The 17,273-nt window shown below is 43.9% G+C and overlaps 1 protein-coding gene across 1 annotated transcript; it reads left to right on the top strand.

Moving 5' to 3' along the window:
- The first annotated feature begins 1,735 nt into the window (after positions 1-1,735).
- Positions 1,736-15,971, top strand: lbh (LBH regulator of WNT signaling pathway). The gene is made up of 3 exons (XM_063184535.1): positions 1,736-2,051; positions 8,098-8,200; positions 13,755-15,971. The coding sequence occupies exons 1-3, from the start codon at positions 2,023-2,025 to the stop codon at positions 13,968-13,970; spliced, it is 348 nt and encodes a 115-aa protein (XP_063040605.1). The 5' UTR covers positions 1,736-2,022; the 3' UTR covers positions 13,971-15,971.
- Positions 15,972-17,273: the final 1,302 nt, after the last annotated feature.

The raw sequence follows: 17,273 nt of genomic DNA, 5'->3' as shown, positions 1-17,273 counted from the left end.
AGCTCAGTTTGTAGAGGAGCCTATTCGGCAACCAGAATATTGCAGGTTCAAGCCCCACTCTGTCTGACTCCCATCGATGTCTCCTTGAGCAAGACACTTAAGCCCAAATTGCTCCAAGTGGCAGGGTGGTACCCTGCATGGAAGCCACGGCCACCAGTGTGTGAATGTGAGGCACAAATGTAAAGCGCTTTGAGCTATGTAAATGCAGTCCATTTGCATTTAACATTTACTCAGAGCAATGCCCATGGGGACCCAGGTTCGAACCCCTGCCTGGATCATTTCCCAACCCAACATCATCTGTCTCTCTCTCACTACTTTCCTGCCTGAAATCTTCAGTGTACTACCATATCTCAATAAAGGCATAAAGCCCCCTGATACACTGTATATAAATATATAAAAAAGAAGTAAAACAGGAATTTCTACAGATAAGTGAAATGGCACTTAGAAGGTTTTGCATCTGAACTCTTTGGTTGTGAAATGCCCCTATTGCCCTTATTCCTCATTGTCCCAATTGTCTGCCGTGTAACAGGAATCAAAAAGTGTCAAGGAATACAATTTTTTTAAACAATACAAAGAAGCTGTCCAGTTTGACTGGGGTAGTCTAAAGGCATGCAAATATGCTTTGCTTTAGGTCCATCACTCTTACATCACAGGAGTAAGTATCTAATGAATCCTTTCTCACTTTAAAATGTCATTTGACTCAATCTCAATGATTAATGATCTGTGTGTATAAAAAATGCTTTGTTTATAACAGAAATCAATGTGATACAAATATTGTTCATCATTCCTTATGGTTTGATTTTACAACTGGACAACTGGACATGACTGCGACACCAGTAGAAAACAGCTCTGTCCAAAAAAAGGCCGCAATTACCTTTCCAATTCAGTAGATGGCGTCTGTGCGCTGTAAGACAAGCATATGGTGTTGCAATTTATTGCAAGTTTGCTACTCATGTCTGTTGTCTGTAATTAGCCATTTTTCACCAGCAGGGGGCGAACATGTATTAGTCCTAGAGACATCAGCATGCGCAAGACAGTGTCACGTTAAGTCTCAAATATTGCTGAATTTTAAAGTATGTGTCTGGTACAAACGGGCAGGATTGTTTCGAGTCATGCGAGACGGTAGTTCAACACCCTTTTTTCCTGCACAGCTGTCAGGCTATAAGTGCATGGGGACAGGGTGTCAATGACAATGTCAGTGACAAAGCCAAGGTCATGGCCCAAGGCAGCAGATAGTAGCACAGCCAGGGAATGCACACCATGCAGATCCTGGGAATGGATAGGAACAGATCTTTACACCATTGATACACCAACAGATCTGTCATCCATTACAATAATGCAAGGATGCTTAGTTGACTTATATGTTGTGTGAGAAGGAAAATGTTTGGGAATACTGAATGAATGAAAATAAACAAAGTGACAGACAAAGAAGAGAATAAATATACACATCACCCCTGACAGAATAGAATGGTTACATAAAATGCTGTGCGTTGTAGCCTATTCGCTAGGCCTACACGTGGTATATTAAATTTCGGTATGGTGTGATTTTTTTAAGGTAACATGAAAAAACAAAACCTCTCTGTGCGTGCAATGCAGCATCTCCCATCCTCCCAATGAAGCGGCCTCGCTCCTATTGCCGTCACAGGTTGGGATAGTGCTCGCCCTTTGATTGGTTGGCGACGTGGGCTTAGTGAGCGCGTTGCTCGGCCGCTGCCATTCAAGAATTTGAAGATACATACAGAGGGGGTGTGTCAGAAGCGGCGCGAATCCACGCCTCTTACATAAAGTCCAAAGACGGCGCTGGCAAAAAGCTGTACAACTAGAAGCTGACTGGCTGATGTCAAGAATCAGGCTGCTTTCAATTCCGTTTTGTTCAAGTCGTGTTTGAAGTTTTTTTTCACCCGCATAAACAATCGCCATTGATCTTCATTGCTGAAGATATCCGCGTCAAACACGAGGCGAGCGTGAAAGCAGACAGGCAATTCCTGGATCAACCTTTTAGCCCAGACACCAGCAAAATTCATGTCTGTGTACCCACCTCATTTTTACTGGTAAGGTTCACCTACTCTTGTTAAGGATTGGTTGAGTTTCGTGAGCGGAGTGTTTGAGTTTTTGACATCCTTGTTTACAGCTGGTGTGCCAAAGAAAGTTTATTGCATGTAGTCCTACTTGTGATTTAATTCATATGACATTACATCATGACAATTTGGATTGTGTGTGCGTAAATACATGCGTCGCCAGCCATATATATCTTCCCAGAATATTGGAGCATAAAGCGTAAGGTGGAAATGTTTGTTTGCCGGTAGTGTTTGTGTTTTAAAACAAATGGGTTTTCTTGCACTGTAAAGTTAACGGTATACTTTTGTAGCAAATAGGCCACTGCATGACCGATAGGGGTCGGATAAAATACCAATAGGACTGGATTGGAGTAGATCGATACTCACTCTATTGAGTGTGCGCATTCTTTTGTCACGCTGCAAGGAAATGCGTGACTTTCTTTGCATAATTTAGCAAAGTGATGGAGCAAAACTGGTTGACACAAAGCGAAAGTACTTGAGTGCTTGAATGCCGCACCTTGTCTGATGATGTGAAATGAACACAAATGTTTAGACTTGAAGAGTAGAACGGTTTGGGGAAGTGGTAGGTTACCTGCAAAGGTCACCTGACCTTACAACCTTCTTCATCCAAACCCTCCCCAACTGTGTATATGTCTTGAACCACATTGTCTATCCATTAGTAGGCATACATGTATAGCCTATTTGTTACACAATTGGGCGCATATTTCTAATACGCGTGTCGCGTGTTTGCTAAATATGTCTTGTCGCAGTCTGACCAGTCTTTCAGAGAGCTGCGCCAAGGCGTTGATCAACATCTTTGATGAAGTGAAGTGGGTATAGCCTACTGGCTTTCCTTTTCCAATACTTTAGAGGTCAGACGTCGTTAAATAAACACGTTTTAAACATATGACGCGAACAGTTTGGCATTGCGCCTTGTCGTCATTCTATTGGGTCGAGGCCGAGCTAGAAGCTACCTTAGACGTGCTACACCAACACACGCTAATAAGTGGAACAACGTTTTAGCTGAACTAGAACTACCGAAGCTTGTTAGGTGAGGTGAACAGCAGAGGCGTTCCGAGGAGTCGCGTGGGAATCACCCTCCACAAGTTCAAAGGTTCCAAAACACACACGCGTCTCCCACTCAGCTAAGTGGAAAGCACGGCCTCTAGAGATTTCCCTAATTTGACACTTCGACACCCCCAACAACTTTCCTTTTGTTGGTTGGCGTCTGGTTTTGTTTGTGCGCATCCGTGGTGTTGCTATGGCGTCTTATCAAAGTCTAGAACTGGTTGATGGAAAACAAAACGCCATGCATTCTCCCTCTCTCTCTCTCTGTCTCTCTCATCAGAAGATGAGAACCTGACCTCTTTAGAATCTCACCGCATTGTCTGTTTAGTTGGGTAGAGCATCTCGCGCTGCCCTTCTTGCATCTCGCTCTGCACGCTGAGGTTTCTTGTTTGCAAACAGTGCTGCATGCGTGCACGAACTGCCGACAACTGATCTAAAGACAACAGTCAGCCATAAACTCCTCTCCTCCAGTAAACTTGGGCTTGATTTATGATCAAATTGGCTCTTGGAAACTCACAAGTTACACAGTAATCCTGACTGTTTTCCCCACTTCATATTTAAAATGCCACCCACTCCTCTCGTCACCCATTTAACTAGACGATGGAAAAAGAGATTCTTTTGAAGTTGTTGTTTAATGAAGATGTCAACTTTTTAAACGTTTTGGGGCTTGTTCTTTCTTTTGCCCTTGAATACTTTTATGAGTTTACTTGGGTGCTTGCAGGTGTTTGAATACCATGCATACTTTACTTTTGCACTGTTGTTGGAGGAGCTTATAGACACCTACTTGCATGAAAGTGCACAAGTGTGATGTCAGTGGAAAGTTTCTGTCTATAATCAGTGGACGAGAACAGATTATGACTATGGGCCCCTGGGCCAGACAATAAGAGAGGCCGCCCTTCCATGAATATTGCTAGTTTACGAAACGATTGAGGGTTACAGTTGAGATGCTAGAGATCCTATTTTGTAGGGGGTTCGGGGTGGGGGTTTGTCCCCCTTGAAAATGTGCGAATACAGTTGTTAAAAACAGTGTTCCAAAGAAAATATAGAGGCTTGACGCTTGGTCCCTTTTCCCATGCTGTAATCCATCCTTGTCTATAACCAGTGGAGGAGATGACCTGCTGAGCTCAAACGGAAAATAAGCTCGTCAAGTTTTCATTGCTAGTGACATTGTGACATTGCTAGTCCTGCACTCAATCCCAGAGGAGAGGAGATGTTCTTTAGAAACGTACGGTACACATAAAACTCTCTGACCTGAATACCCAATAGTAGCTTGGTCCAGAAGGGAAATCGAATATTTTTTGGCTACATATGTGCCACGAATTGGACTTGTACACGCACGCACACACGCACGCACACACGCACGCACGCACGCACGCACGCACGCACGCACGCACGCACGCAAACACTGCTGTCTGAAAGGATGCACAATAGGGCAAGGAAGGAAACATGGATTTTAAGATGGTTAGTGTGCAAAACGAACATCCTGTACCCAGTTGTTTTTTTGTTCTTTTAGGGAGGACCTTCGATGAAGGTAGTTGTAACAAGAGCATCACCAGCACCTACAAATGAGGGAAGAATTGCTCATCTCTCTCTCTCTCACACACACACACACACACACACACACACACACACACACACACACACACACACACACACACACACACACACACACACACACACACAAACAACCAGTCCAAAACCTAATATGTGTGGTCATCATCATTTAGTGCCAGACATTGAGGCACTGCCCTGAATAACAAAAGAATAGGCTTAGCCTCTCAGGTTGAGTGGATGTGGGGCAGCGGCCGGATTTGTCCAAGTATTGGACACTTTGGATCACCATAAGTAGACCAAAGGGTCAGTGTGTTGCAGGCGAGTATATAGACACACACACACACACACACACACACACACACACACACACACCGAGCAGTCATTCAAACCAACCACAAAGCATTAAAAAGGAAGAGTATAGGGCGGTGTGTGTGTGAATGCAGACGTGCATGTAGGCAAGTGCACGCGTGTGTCTTTGTCCAAAGACTTAAGAACCTGCGGATATTTTTAGTCCTTGCATCAGCCTATTAAGTGAAGTGTTTAAATGACAGATGAGGGTATTAGACTTGTGTGTGTGTGTGTGTGTGTGTGTGTGTGTGTGTGTGTGTGTGTGTGTGTGTGTGTGTGTGTGTGTGTGTGTGTGTGTGCGTGCCTATAAATCTTATATTTGAGTGTCTGAGAGATGTGCTTGTTCAGAGTTGAGGTCTGGCACTGATTGATTGTTAAATGTGTGTGTGGAGGAGCCAAGGCACAGCTGCTTGTTCATTGTATTTTTTTGTCAGTGCCATCTTGATTGGTGTTTTTAAGAGGATGTGGTGGTATCTGATTTCGTTACTGATCCACCACAGGGGAATAAACTTTATACCTGACGTTTTTGTTTTTCTTAAATCCAGGGTGTCTTGTCTCGTCTGTAACTCCCACTGGGATGGAAAGATTGCCAACCTCAGAGTGAGTGTGTGAGGGTCAAGAGGTGGCCTCAGGCTGTTGTGTAACTTACTCGTGTCTTTGGCTTTTGAGTCAGGGGTGTTCAATGACTGTGTGTGTGTGTGTGTGTGTGTGTGTGTGTGTGTGTGTGTGTGTGTGTGTGTGTGTGTGTGTGTGTGTGTGTGTGTGTGTGTGTGTGTGTGTGTGTAAAAATTTTTTTATTAATCACATGGTGTAATGGTATTTTTCAGAGGTGTGATTGACTTTGAGTGCATTTCCTTCAGTGTGAACGTGGTTGTTCGCTAGGTTGTGTGTGTGCGTGTGTGTGTGTGTGTGTGTTTCATTCAAGATTCTGTGTGTGTGTGTATTTGTGACTCATGTAAGCTTGTGTTTCCGTGTGTGTGTGTGTGTGTATGCGTGTGTGAAGTTGTATTCCTTTCCCGTTATGTGTGTATAGGAACAGTGGAGCGGGGCCCTAGGATCTGCAGTTCCTCTCTCCACAGGATGTTTATACTGTACGAGCTGAATCATACAGAGCAGCGCTGAAGTGTTTATGCTCCGCTCCGTTCCGTTGCCTTCGGTTCCGCTCCTTCCTTTGTCCGTAACTCGGCCAGGACACAAAGCATTTATGCTATGCTGATGACTGAAAGGCATTTCGTGCTCCTGTTTTTTTTTTTATTAGGGCTTTTTTATTAGTCATGATTAGATTTGTTTTAGACTAGTTCTTGTCTGAATAGTTCTTGTTTTCAATGATTCATATCCTTAATTGATGGTGACGGTAAAATTGATGACAAGGGAATGAGTAAGAGAGAGATGGTGCAAGACCTATTTTGGACACCAGATGGAAATTAGCTTTTACTATTGTTACTGTATGTTACTTTTTTAATGGAGATTTCTGGAATTTATATACACATCTCTTTGATTCTCTTTGTTTTGGTCTGTGTCTGTGGTACTTACAAGCAAAGATCAAAAGTTGAAGCTTGATGTTGTGGCTTTTTCAACTGCATTTGAATGAGTCGATTTAGGTGTTGTATACATCTTGCAGTACACTGACCTTTGCTTTTATTTGCCATAGGGCTGCAGTGTCACCGATTCCATCTTTAGCATACCTCAATTACTGTACTGATTAGTATGGAACCAATAGTAATAATTAGCCTAACACTTCATTTCGCCACCCCACATTCCACCTATTGTTGGTACCCCTGACTTCTCCTTCACCCTCAAAAGTGATTTTCCCATCTTTACTCTAAACAAACCTGAAAGCATTATCATTCTCAAGATCCATTAGTTTGCTACAATGTCTCTGAAAAATATTGTATCTGAAGCTATGTAGTTATTGTACATTGAAAGTCTTTATCTTTTGCTATTAATATCTCAAGTATGCTGATCCTATGCCTATTTTTGGTAAGGACATGCTAAATATTGAGGTTTTGCTTGCCTGGCTCTTTGGTTGATACTGTTACTCAACCAAGTTTCTGCAAACTGTGTGTGTGTCTTGCAATGTTAAGTGCTCAATCTAACTACTCAAACCCCTGCGAAAAGGGGACACGGGGCGCTGTTTCTAAGAATTCTGTTGGGTCTGTTTTATGTGCTCCCTGCATTTCGGTCCAAAAATAATGTCTTCTGGAATGCGGTGCCGAAAGAGATACAAACAAAAACCTATTATTTCAAGAGCACTTTCATCTCGCCCACAGCCGGAGGATTTCAGGCCTGGCGGAACAAACTGGTCAGCCGTCTTGACAAGAATATCTCGCGCCGTGCACACTGAAAGCATTTCTTTGGCATTAAGACACAAGGCGGTCTCTCTTTTTTCTTTTTTTGAGTGGCCTTTCTGTTAAGATCTCGGCATCTGCGATGTCCTAATACTGAGAGAACACACAGATACAAGTGGCCACTCTTGTGGTTTATGTCTCATATTTATAGATGGTGTAAGTGGCAGGCCTGTTGCTTCAGCGGCAGTCTTGTGCCTGCAATCTTCTTAGAACTGCACACCCACTTAGGGGCTTTCATAATGAGACGCACACGCACACTTAAATGCAGAGTGTTAATTTTGCTTTCATTTTTAGCAACTCTGTGTACACTGTATGACATGCCACTCATACTATATTGCACTTGATGAACCTCATCTGTTCAGAATCTGTCAGGATCACGGCATTGTCTGTCTGGAGCTTGTGTTGTCTGGAAGCCAAGCACTACTTATGAAACAGACTAGGCAATACTGAAAAAAAAAAGATCCGAAAGACCCAAAGTTCCCAAAATATCCTCCCCGCTTGGCAGAACACTTCGTTTTTGTGTGTGTATCATCTTGCCTTTTAACTTTTGGCTGTTCCCATGTTCTATCATTGGATCAATGACAATAAAAAGCTCTTGACTTGACTTCTTGACTTGATCTGGGTGATGGATGATGAATGGGGCCTATCATCACTAACCTCTGCCCTCTGCCCTCTGCCCTCTGCCCTCTGCCTTCTGCCCTCTGCCCCTCTTCTCTGTGCAGCCCTGCGTTCGTGCCCAGCGGAGAGATGACCGAGGTGATCATTAGCAGCAGCCCAATGGAGGACATGAGGCTCAGCCCCTCCAAAGACCGCCTCACCTTCCAGGTAACCAGCACGGCCATATAGGGTACACTACTGTAGTGTGTTACAGCATTCACAAAAGTTGTTGATATTTAGCTTTACAGTCAATTGCTGTAAAATAATGGGCACTGTGGCTCAGTGCTTAAAGATGAAATTGAGAACAAGGATTTTGTAAGGCTATTTTTTTTGTTTAGGTTCATACCATTTTACGGGAATGCGTATTATCTCTAATGTTTTGTGAACAGTGAAATCGTGCACAGTTTTGACTGTAATGAAAATGTTCCTTTCTGTGTTTAATTTATTGCTGCAAAATGACCTGAGTGTGCAACTACACGTTGCATATTGGGTGCAGTGAGAGCTAACCCGTTCTCACAGTCATACACACTTTCACTTTTCCACAGATGTCCTGCTTACGTAAATGTACTGAAAATTGATTGCCATTCTTATTCTGATGCTTCTGTATTTGGAGAACACATAGAACTTGGTCTGTCCTGCCTCTCCCGGCTGCTTTTGTTGGGATGGGAGCTTTAAATGGTTTAGTTTTGTTTTCCAACAAACACAATGGCCCCGATATAGATCAGTGCTCAAAATCCTAAAACGGAAACTTAATTCTCTTGAAGATGCTCTGACTCACATGCTCTCACAAGGTTCCCACGGGATGGCTAACAAAAGAGGACGAGATAAAAGCGGGTTGAGCGATGGAAAATGAGAGTATTTCAGGTTACAATCCTAATGCATCGTAATTTATAATCAAACTTAATTCGGAGCTCAGGAGAAACTATTTCCAAAATACCTCTCTTTGTTGCTGTCCAATTTTAATATAGCAGAACAAATGCCTTATTTGTTTCAATAGTTTTATCGTGTTTAGTTTAATTGTGGGAATCGTATTTCCTCTGGTTTAGCAGACTAAGAACAGATTAGATTCTTGATATCCTTCATTACAAGGCCAACAGACCAAGCAATCACTGGTGGTAAAAAGAACAAAGCTGTTTTGGGCCGATCAATCCACCGATGGACCAAACCAACATAGTGTTTAGTTGAGTCACACATATGGACAAATCATTGGCAGGGTTCTTTGGTGCCCGTGACTGGGAGGTCAGGGTGGGTGGTAGTTGATGCCCGTAGATTGGAGCTTGTCGTCATTCTGGCTTTCACCTCCCTCCACTTTGCACACTTCGGACAGACTGACCCACCGATGGACATAGTCACGCATCTGGGTAAATCAAAACCTGGCAGAGTTCTCCGGTGCCCGTAACCCCGAGAGGTCAGATTGGGTGGTGGTTGTCATCTCCTAGCTGTCCCTGCAGGTTTCACATTTCGGTTAGAGTGACCTACTGATGGACATAGCGTGTTGGTTTACAGGGTTACGCATGTGGGCAAATCAAAACCTGGCAGAGTTCTCCGATGCCCGTAAACCTGAGAGGTCAGACTGGGTGGTGGTTGGCATCATCTGGCTGCCATCTCCCTGCACGCTGCACATGTCATTTCCATGATATGAGGGGCCAGCGAGGCAGCCAGCCAGCCAGGCAGTCAAGCCGGTGCTATGCAATGCGCATCTGCAGTCATGTCCAGTGCAGTGCAGTGCAGTGCGGTGCAGAGCGGAGCAGGGTAGTGTAGTGCGTGCAGACACAGCACTCTTGGCTCTCCGGCGCATTCTATTTATAGATCAGATCATAATGTGTCTGAATGATTCCACCACCACCACCACCACCACCACTCCACCCCTCTCCTCTACCCAGCCCTTCACCCTGCTCCCCTCTCCTCTCTCACTGTTCTTCACTCCCTCCTTTCTTCCTTCCTTCCTTCCCTTCTCTCTCCCTCCCTCCATTTGTCTCCATCAGAGGCTGCGGTTGGAGGTCTGCTGACCTCTGTGAGGTTCATTCGTTCCCAGAGAGCAAATAAAAAAAAACGCAGCACTGAAAAGACAATGACTTGGAGGAGAAGTGTTTGTGTGTGTTTGTTCTTTAGTTGGCCTTGCTCACAGCTGTGCACGGTACAATACAGTACAGTGCAGCACAGCAGCAGTGGCCTTGCCAGGGGTTTTATTGTCTCCATTGTTTGTCCACTGTATTATCTGGCTCATTTGGGGCCATTTGTTGGAGGCTCTAGCACGGTGACCTTAAAGGGACACTGTGTGAGATTTTTAGTTGTTTATTTCCAGAATTCATGCTGCCCATTTCACTACCTTTTACCGTTACTTTTTTCATGAATACTTACCACCATCATCAAATTCTAAGTATTCATTATGACTGGAAAAATCACACTTCTCATACATGAAAAGGGGGATCTTCTCCATGGTCCGCCATTTAGCTGCAAAAATGACTCTACTTGGATCATACTAGGAAATATTTGTTCATTACTTGGTAAACTTTCATGTAAAGATCAAATCTGGCAATAGGCAGCCCAGTTTCAATGAGCAGCATAGTTGCAGTTCCTTTTTTGACCATTTCCTGCACAGTGTCCCTTTAAGGGGAGGAAAGGGAGTGAGACACACAAGTGGCCCCTGAGCTAAATTGTATGAATGAGGCTACACAGTACATTTTAATTGTGTTAACTCAACTTCGACCAGCTTCAAGGCAATGCCAAAGTTGTTTATTTGCTATTTGTGCATAGACTAATGGTCTAGACACTTTGGAACTCTTGTGCTGAACCTCTGAATCAATAATTCAAATGAAATGTGAAACATGATGGACATTATTAAGACAATAAGAAAATGATCCAAGAAGAGGCATTCAGAAGAACACCCATGAGGTTGGTCAGACCTTTAGTTTTGCCATCTGTCTGAATGTAACAGGGAAGAAGAAGCTGTTAAAGTGTTTTGCTGAAGAATATTAAGTCTACAGGAGAGTGTTAAATTGTGCATTGAAAATGAATGTAGAGTCCATACTACTCAAGTGTTGACTTTTAACACTGCAAAATTTACTGTAGCAAGGGTGGAGGTGGAGGATGTGTACAAGATCCTGGCGTCAGCTTCTTGTTTTTCTTTCTCTTTGTTTGTTTTTATTTCTTTTTCACACATTCTTGCCCTTGCCGTGTAGCCACATCCTTGTTATGCTTTTGCATGTTTCTTTCTCTCTCTCTCTCTCTCTCTCTCTCTCTCTTTCTTTCTTTCTTTCTTTCTTTCTTTCTTTCTTTCTTTCTTTCTTTCTTTCTTTCTTTCTTTCTTTCTTTCTTTCTTTCTTCTTTCTCTCTCTCTCTCTCTCTCTCTCTCTCTCTCTCTCTCTCTCTCTCTCTCTCTCTCTCTCTCTCTCTCTCTCTCTCTCTCTCTCTCTCTCTCTCTCTCTCTCTCTCTCTCTCTCATATAGTTGCTTTTGGTTTTGAGCCCAGCAGCCTGATGCATCCTCGTTCCTCCTCACATCACAGTTTGACCTAAAGCACAGACTGTAAACCCCCAACTAAAGCAGGCAGACTTCTAAAAATAAGAGTTGAAGATCAAGCTCTCTGATGGATCACTTCATAACCTTAATCTCTCCATCTTAATTCTTCTAAGCACCCCCCACCCCACCCACACTCTCCTCAACCCACCTTTGTCAAATCCCATCCCTGCCTATTATAGAGCGGTTTAGTCGTCCTCGAAGCTCCTCGTTTAGTTTGAGGGGAAATGGAAATCTTTCTTTGCCACTCCAGTAATCTCTGCTATGCCTCTGGACCTGGGCCAGGTCTGGAAGGAAGCTGAGCAGGGCTTCGTCAGGGTACATCGAACACAAGACACCCATAGCAGGAACGGACGTGTCAAAAAAAAGAAGTTTGATGTTTTTTAAGGAACCTGTGATGTGTGGTTCCTGGGCCTTAATGAATTTCCAGTTCCTCCCATGGGGCAAATTTTTGTTCTAGTCTCGAACCTGTTCACTGAGTTCAAATTGGGAACTAATTTAACCTTCTGTGGAAATGGCAATGGTTCCACATACACACTATACTTTGCACACTTAACATGGCTATCCGGGGATGTATGTGCAGTCATGCTGTACAGCATGTCCACTGCCCTTCAGACATGGAATAAAAATGCGGGCAGGCGGGAACGGGGGAAGGCATGAGAATGTGGTGGGAACCTGTGCATTTATTTTTATATACATAGTGTCGTTTATTGTTGCGGCAGTGGCAAGGTTTATTTAGTCTCGTGTATGTGTGTGAAGGAGAGGAGATGGAGGGAAAGAGGTGAAGGAGCTCGTCCTCCTCCATCCCTCCATCCTGAGTCCATCCCTCCATCCCTCCTTCGTGGCCTTTGGCTAGTCATGAATAATTGCGCTGACTCTGAAAACAGGAACCAGGCGAAGAGATATGCGACCCGCTGGCCAACCGAGACACTCAATTTCTTGTGGCTGGCTCCTTCAGTCTTCAGTTTTTGGCGTCCAGCTTTTTGGTTACATAAGGGACACCTTAGGGAGATGTTCCCAGAAGGAATATAAAAAGAGCAAATCAAAATGGCTGGGTTTTTTTTTCCAAAATAGTTTGAATCCTCCTGGGAGGCAGTGTTGACCTACAGCATTTTTTGTCCCCCTGTCATAAGTAAAAGTGAAAAGAAAGACAGTTTCCTTCCAGCCTAGGTAACTTATCTGAGTAACCATTAAACCTGTGTACTTGTCTCATGATCAGCTGACTGTACTGATTGGATCAAGTTTGTGGTGGGTTCTTGTTAGACTGTGTTGTTACTGAAAAACACTAAAAACCTCTCATTAGGTACAATGGAGTAAATGGTGCAACTGATATGTAATATCATGTGCTAGTGTACTTACGCCTTGAATATTCATGACACCTTTATGGCTTTCTGTCCATGTGATACCTTTTTAGAAAAGTCAAAGGCAGGCATTTGGAGCAGTAGACTCTTGTGGACCTCCCACATTTTTATTAGAACCTTAAGATTCCTTCCCTCATGCACAAGACAACATGTCTTTCCTACAACTTTGATGGGGTTTTGAACCTAATGTTAGCTTGTGTGTACCTTTTTACAGGCTTTTAAAAAGGCATCTTGGAGCCCTTTTTTGGTTGCTTAATGCTTAGATGTTAAAAGGGCTTTTACAAGTTAAAAAAGAAGCCTTATAAAAAAAAGTGCAGCCAAAATCTTGGCCTGCTGCCCAAGCCTTGACATGACTTTCCACCCAAGTGCGTCTAAAAATACTCTTCCACTTCATCCTGCTTATACTCAGCCCCCAATTTCCTGAGTCTTGGAACACTCTAGTTATCCTTTTTGTCCCCCAGCATACACAAAATATGCTCTATTAAACACCTTACACACACACGCACCTCACAGGCACATACACACACATTGTTCAGTGGAAATATCACAAAGCTCAACTGTGACTCAACTCAGTCTCTACTCTTGAACCAATTTGGAATGTACCGTACTCCCATCTTAAAATGTGATCATCGCTCTCATTCTCTGTGCTCCCCCAGTATACTCATTTTTGTGGTCACCCACAAAATAAATGCACCAAAAACACTACAAATGATGCCTCAGTGGTCACTCATGAAATGTACCAGAAAGCAGCAGAATGCTACACATGATGCCTAATTATGATGATCACATTAGCTTCACATGAACATATCTTAATCTCTCTCCCTCTCTCTCTGCCTCTCTCAGATATTCCCCGACCCGTCGGACTTCGAGCGCTGCTGCAAGCTGAAGGACCGGCTGCCGTCCATCGTGGTGGAGGCGACGGAGGGGGAGGTGGAGAGCGGCGAGCTGCGCTGGCCCCCCGAGGAGTTCCTCATCCAGCCCGACGCCCAGGAGAGCAGCACCCCCCTCAACAACGCACCCATCCAGAACGGACAGACCGAACAGAACTCTCAGCACTAGACAGACAGACATACAGACAGACACACACACACACACACACACACACACACACACACACACACACACACACACACACACACACACACACACACACACACACAGAAAGGCAGTACATAGACACGTACATACATACATACAAACATGGCACTTACAAAAGCAGAGCAGAACTGTCAGCACTAGACACACATGCACACATACACACAGATACAGATGCACACACAGAAATCCAGTACATGTACACGTGAAATACACAGCACTTACAAAAGCTAATAACAACATAATCGAACACATGCAAAAATAATCCACGGTGCACATGTTTTGCTTACTATATACACACACGGAAACTGACATCCTGGGAACGATGGTTATTACTACCCAACGACGCGCCTAATGTCATGTCACACCCCAGAAGAACGCAAATGCAAACACACTTCCATGTGTAATAACTAGGAGAAGCCTCATGCCATTCCTGAGGACTCCTGTGATTTGCTTGATGGACTTGCCTCTCTGCAAACTGATCAACCCTTGCTGTACCTGACCCCCACCCACTCTTTAACACACCAGCATCACCTCTACTGATGACCTGCAACCCCCACTCCCGCCACCCCACCCTAAGTTTGTTGTGTACCGAAGATGTATGCAACAAAATGTAATGAACAAAAAAACGAACAAGGGTCTTTGTCTGTCCTGTTCTCCCCCTTGTCCTCCAGCGAGCTAGCTAGTAGCAAAGACCCTCTCTGGTTCCTTGGCTAGAGTTTTGATGAGCCTTCTTTTCCTTTCGATTAGAGATTGCCATGCAGCTGCTGCCACTGAAGGATTTGGGTGGGTCTCTCTTTTTTGTCGCTGTACTGTAGAGTGTCTGGTCACTGTTTTTGGTGGAATGTGATGTGATCTCTTTTTTTTTATACAGTTATACTGTAAGAGAGGGCAGTTAATGAGTTTAAAAAAGACATGAAGGAAGAAAATGGACACTGAAGTGCAGGAGTTAGTCCAGATAACCACAAATATGAAGAATGTTCATAATATGGATCCTGTTCATAAAATGTGTTTTTTTTTCCTTTTGTGGTTGTTACTTCCACACTAGAGTAATAATGAAGGTTTATTTCTTTTTCTTTTCTGCACTGAACCTTTGACAATAAGGCACTGTAACTGTGAGCTGGCCATGTGTACTATCCCATCAGAGGTGCGGTCTTTTGTGTAAATATGTTTAAAAAAATAAGAGTTGTTAAAAAAAAAAAAATAGAGGGGTAAAAAAAAGAAGAGTGGCACTGAAGTGGCTGTAGTCCCATTTCTCCTCCATGTCCTCACTGTGCGGTCCCCATCCCATCCCGTCCTGTCCTGTCCCTGTGCCATGGAACCCTCTCTCCCTGCCTCATTCCCATGACCTGTGTGGTTTTCTTGCCATCGGTGGTGAAATAGCTTTTTTTAGACGAGATACTTGTCCATTCTTGGGAAGGAAAGGGGGAGGGAGGAGACTTTGCTGAGTTGTCCCTTTTCCCTTTATATAACTCTGCAAAAAAAAGTCAAGCACTGCACACCCTTCTTTTTGAGCTTTGTTTTGTGCACGGTATTCTTTTTTTTTCCTGACATGAAGCGGCGATGGTGGAAAAGCTGTGGCCCCTTGTCGCTAAGAGGTCATGTGACACGCACGTTACCACGGGAACCAGCCTGTGGGTTGTTTTTATTTTTGAAGTTCTGTTGTGTTCTCCTGTATCATGTTGGTATTATATTTCCCCTTCTTATCCCAAGTCAAACATAGGGCTTTGTACAGAGTACGTTTTAATACGTACACAGGCGCTCATACACACATGTATGTATACTGTCTGCTCACTCGCACACCTATAGGTATAACTTCACATCTTACTTTTTGTAAGCTCAGGGAGAATAGCCACCATGGTGTTTGTTTTTCTTTTGTTTTTTTTGTTTTTTTTATTTTGTATGTAGACCACGTTCCCCTGCGACAAGCAGGGTTTGTAAATAAACATTTAAATGAGCTTTCCAGCCCTCGGTCTCTGTCTGCTTCTGTGTGTGTGTGTGTGTGTGTGTGTGTGTGCGTGTGCGAGTGCGAGTGCGAACGTGTGTCTGCATATAGAAAGATGGTCTATGTCTGGGTGTTTATTTCAGTTTAGTGAGGTTATTGACCCACTCAGACCTTACTACAACCCCGATGCATTATGTAGTGTGTACTTGAGTTAATGTATACAGTACGTTCTGTATGAACAATAGATATTCATCTAACGGGAAAAGGGTAGATCATGAGGCTCATTTCTCGTCTTGTCTTGCACGAATTCTGTCAAGAAACTTTTTTTTTCTTTTTTTAGAGCACAAGCCACCAAAAGCTACACACTCCCCACACCTACCCACCACCCACCTAGCCACCCCATCCCCACCTCACCACTAACCTGACATCAACATGCAAGATCAGGGGCGTAGCAGCACATTGTGGGCCCTATGTACAATCAGCTCCAATGCCTACATACCTACATAAATCAGACTGTGTGTGTGTGGGCCCCCTATATACACGGGGCCCTGGTGACTTTGTCCCACTTTACCCCCCTGAACGACAGCCCTGTGCAAGACAGACATGAGCGCTGGCTGCAGCATTGCATTTTCTACTTCCTGCCTTGTGTACAGCTGCTGCAGGCGTGTATGCGATGCGAGAGCACGTTCTCTATATAGCAACCCGAGAAACCACACGCTGCCTTCCTGTCATCCCAAACACACTTCGCTCGTTTCCTTACACCCGCCGTCTTAAAGCATATGCTCTTAAAACCATGCCCTGACATGTTGACAGGTAAATCTTATCTCAGCTTGTGAGATGTGGGAGTTTTTATTGCCAGTGTGATTTTTTGTTTCCTTGAACTCATTTCAAAGCTTGACTGCCAGGCAGCTCAGGGGTAACAAATAGGGGGAAAGCCCCCCATGACAGTTTCCAGAAGATTTCTTCCGCCTTTCTTCCCTTTCTGAACTGTACAGGCTCTTCTTTGGACTTTGGAGTAGAGAGAGTAGAGTATCATTCATTAATCCACAGGAGAAATTAAGGTATCCAGTATCATACATGGGCCTACAAAAATACTTGTCTTGCCTTCTGTTAATTCTTTTAGTTTTCACATTGCACACACTCTTTGTATCTGTATCTCTTTCTGTCTCTTTCGCTCTCTGTCTCTTTCGCTCTCTGTCTCTCTGTCTCTCTCTCTCTCTCTCTCTCTCTCTCTCTCACACACACACACACACACACACACACACACACACACACACACACACACAGGACCTCTTGCTATATAAACCTGTCCCCTTCTCTCG

This window comes from Engraulis encrasicolus, chromosome 19 (assembly GCF_034702125.1).
Source record: "Engraulis encrasicolus isolate BLACKSEA-1 chromosome 19, IST_EnEncr_1.0, whole genome shotgun sequence".
NCBI classification, from domain to species: Eukaryota; Metazoa; Chordata; class Actinopteri; order Clupeiformes; family Engraulidae; genus Engraulis; species Engraulis encrasicolus.
The sequence above is the reverse complement of the archived record's forward strand: the minus strand, read 5'-3'. Positions and strand labels throughout refer to the sequence as shown.

Excerpts from the sequence above, each read along its gene's own strand:
- lbh (XM_063184535.1), top strand. The coding sequence starts at position 2,023 with ATGTCTGTGTACCCACCTCATTTTTACTG. Across the intron at positions 2,052-8,097 it reads TACCCACCTCATTTTTACTG|CCCTGCGTTCGTGCCCAGCG; the intron begins GTAAGGTTCACC and ends TTCTCTGTGCAG. Across the intron at positions 8,201-13,754 it reads AAGACCGCCTCACCTTCCAG|ATATTCCCCGACCCGTCGGA; the intron begins GTAACCAGCACG and ends TGCCTCTCTCAG.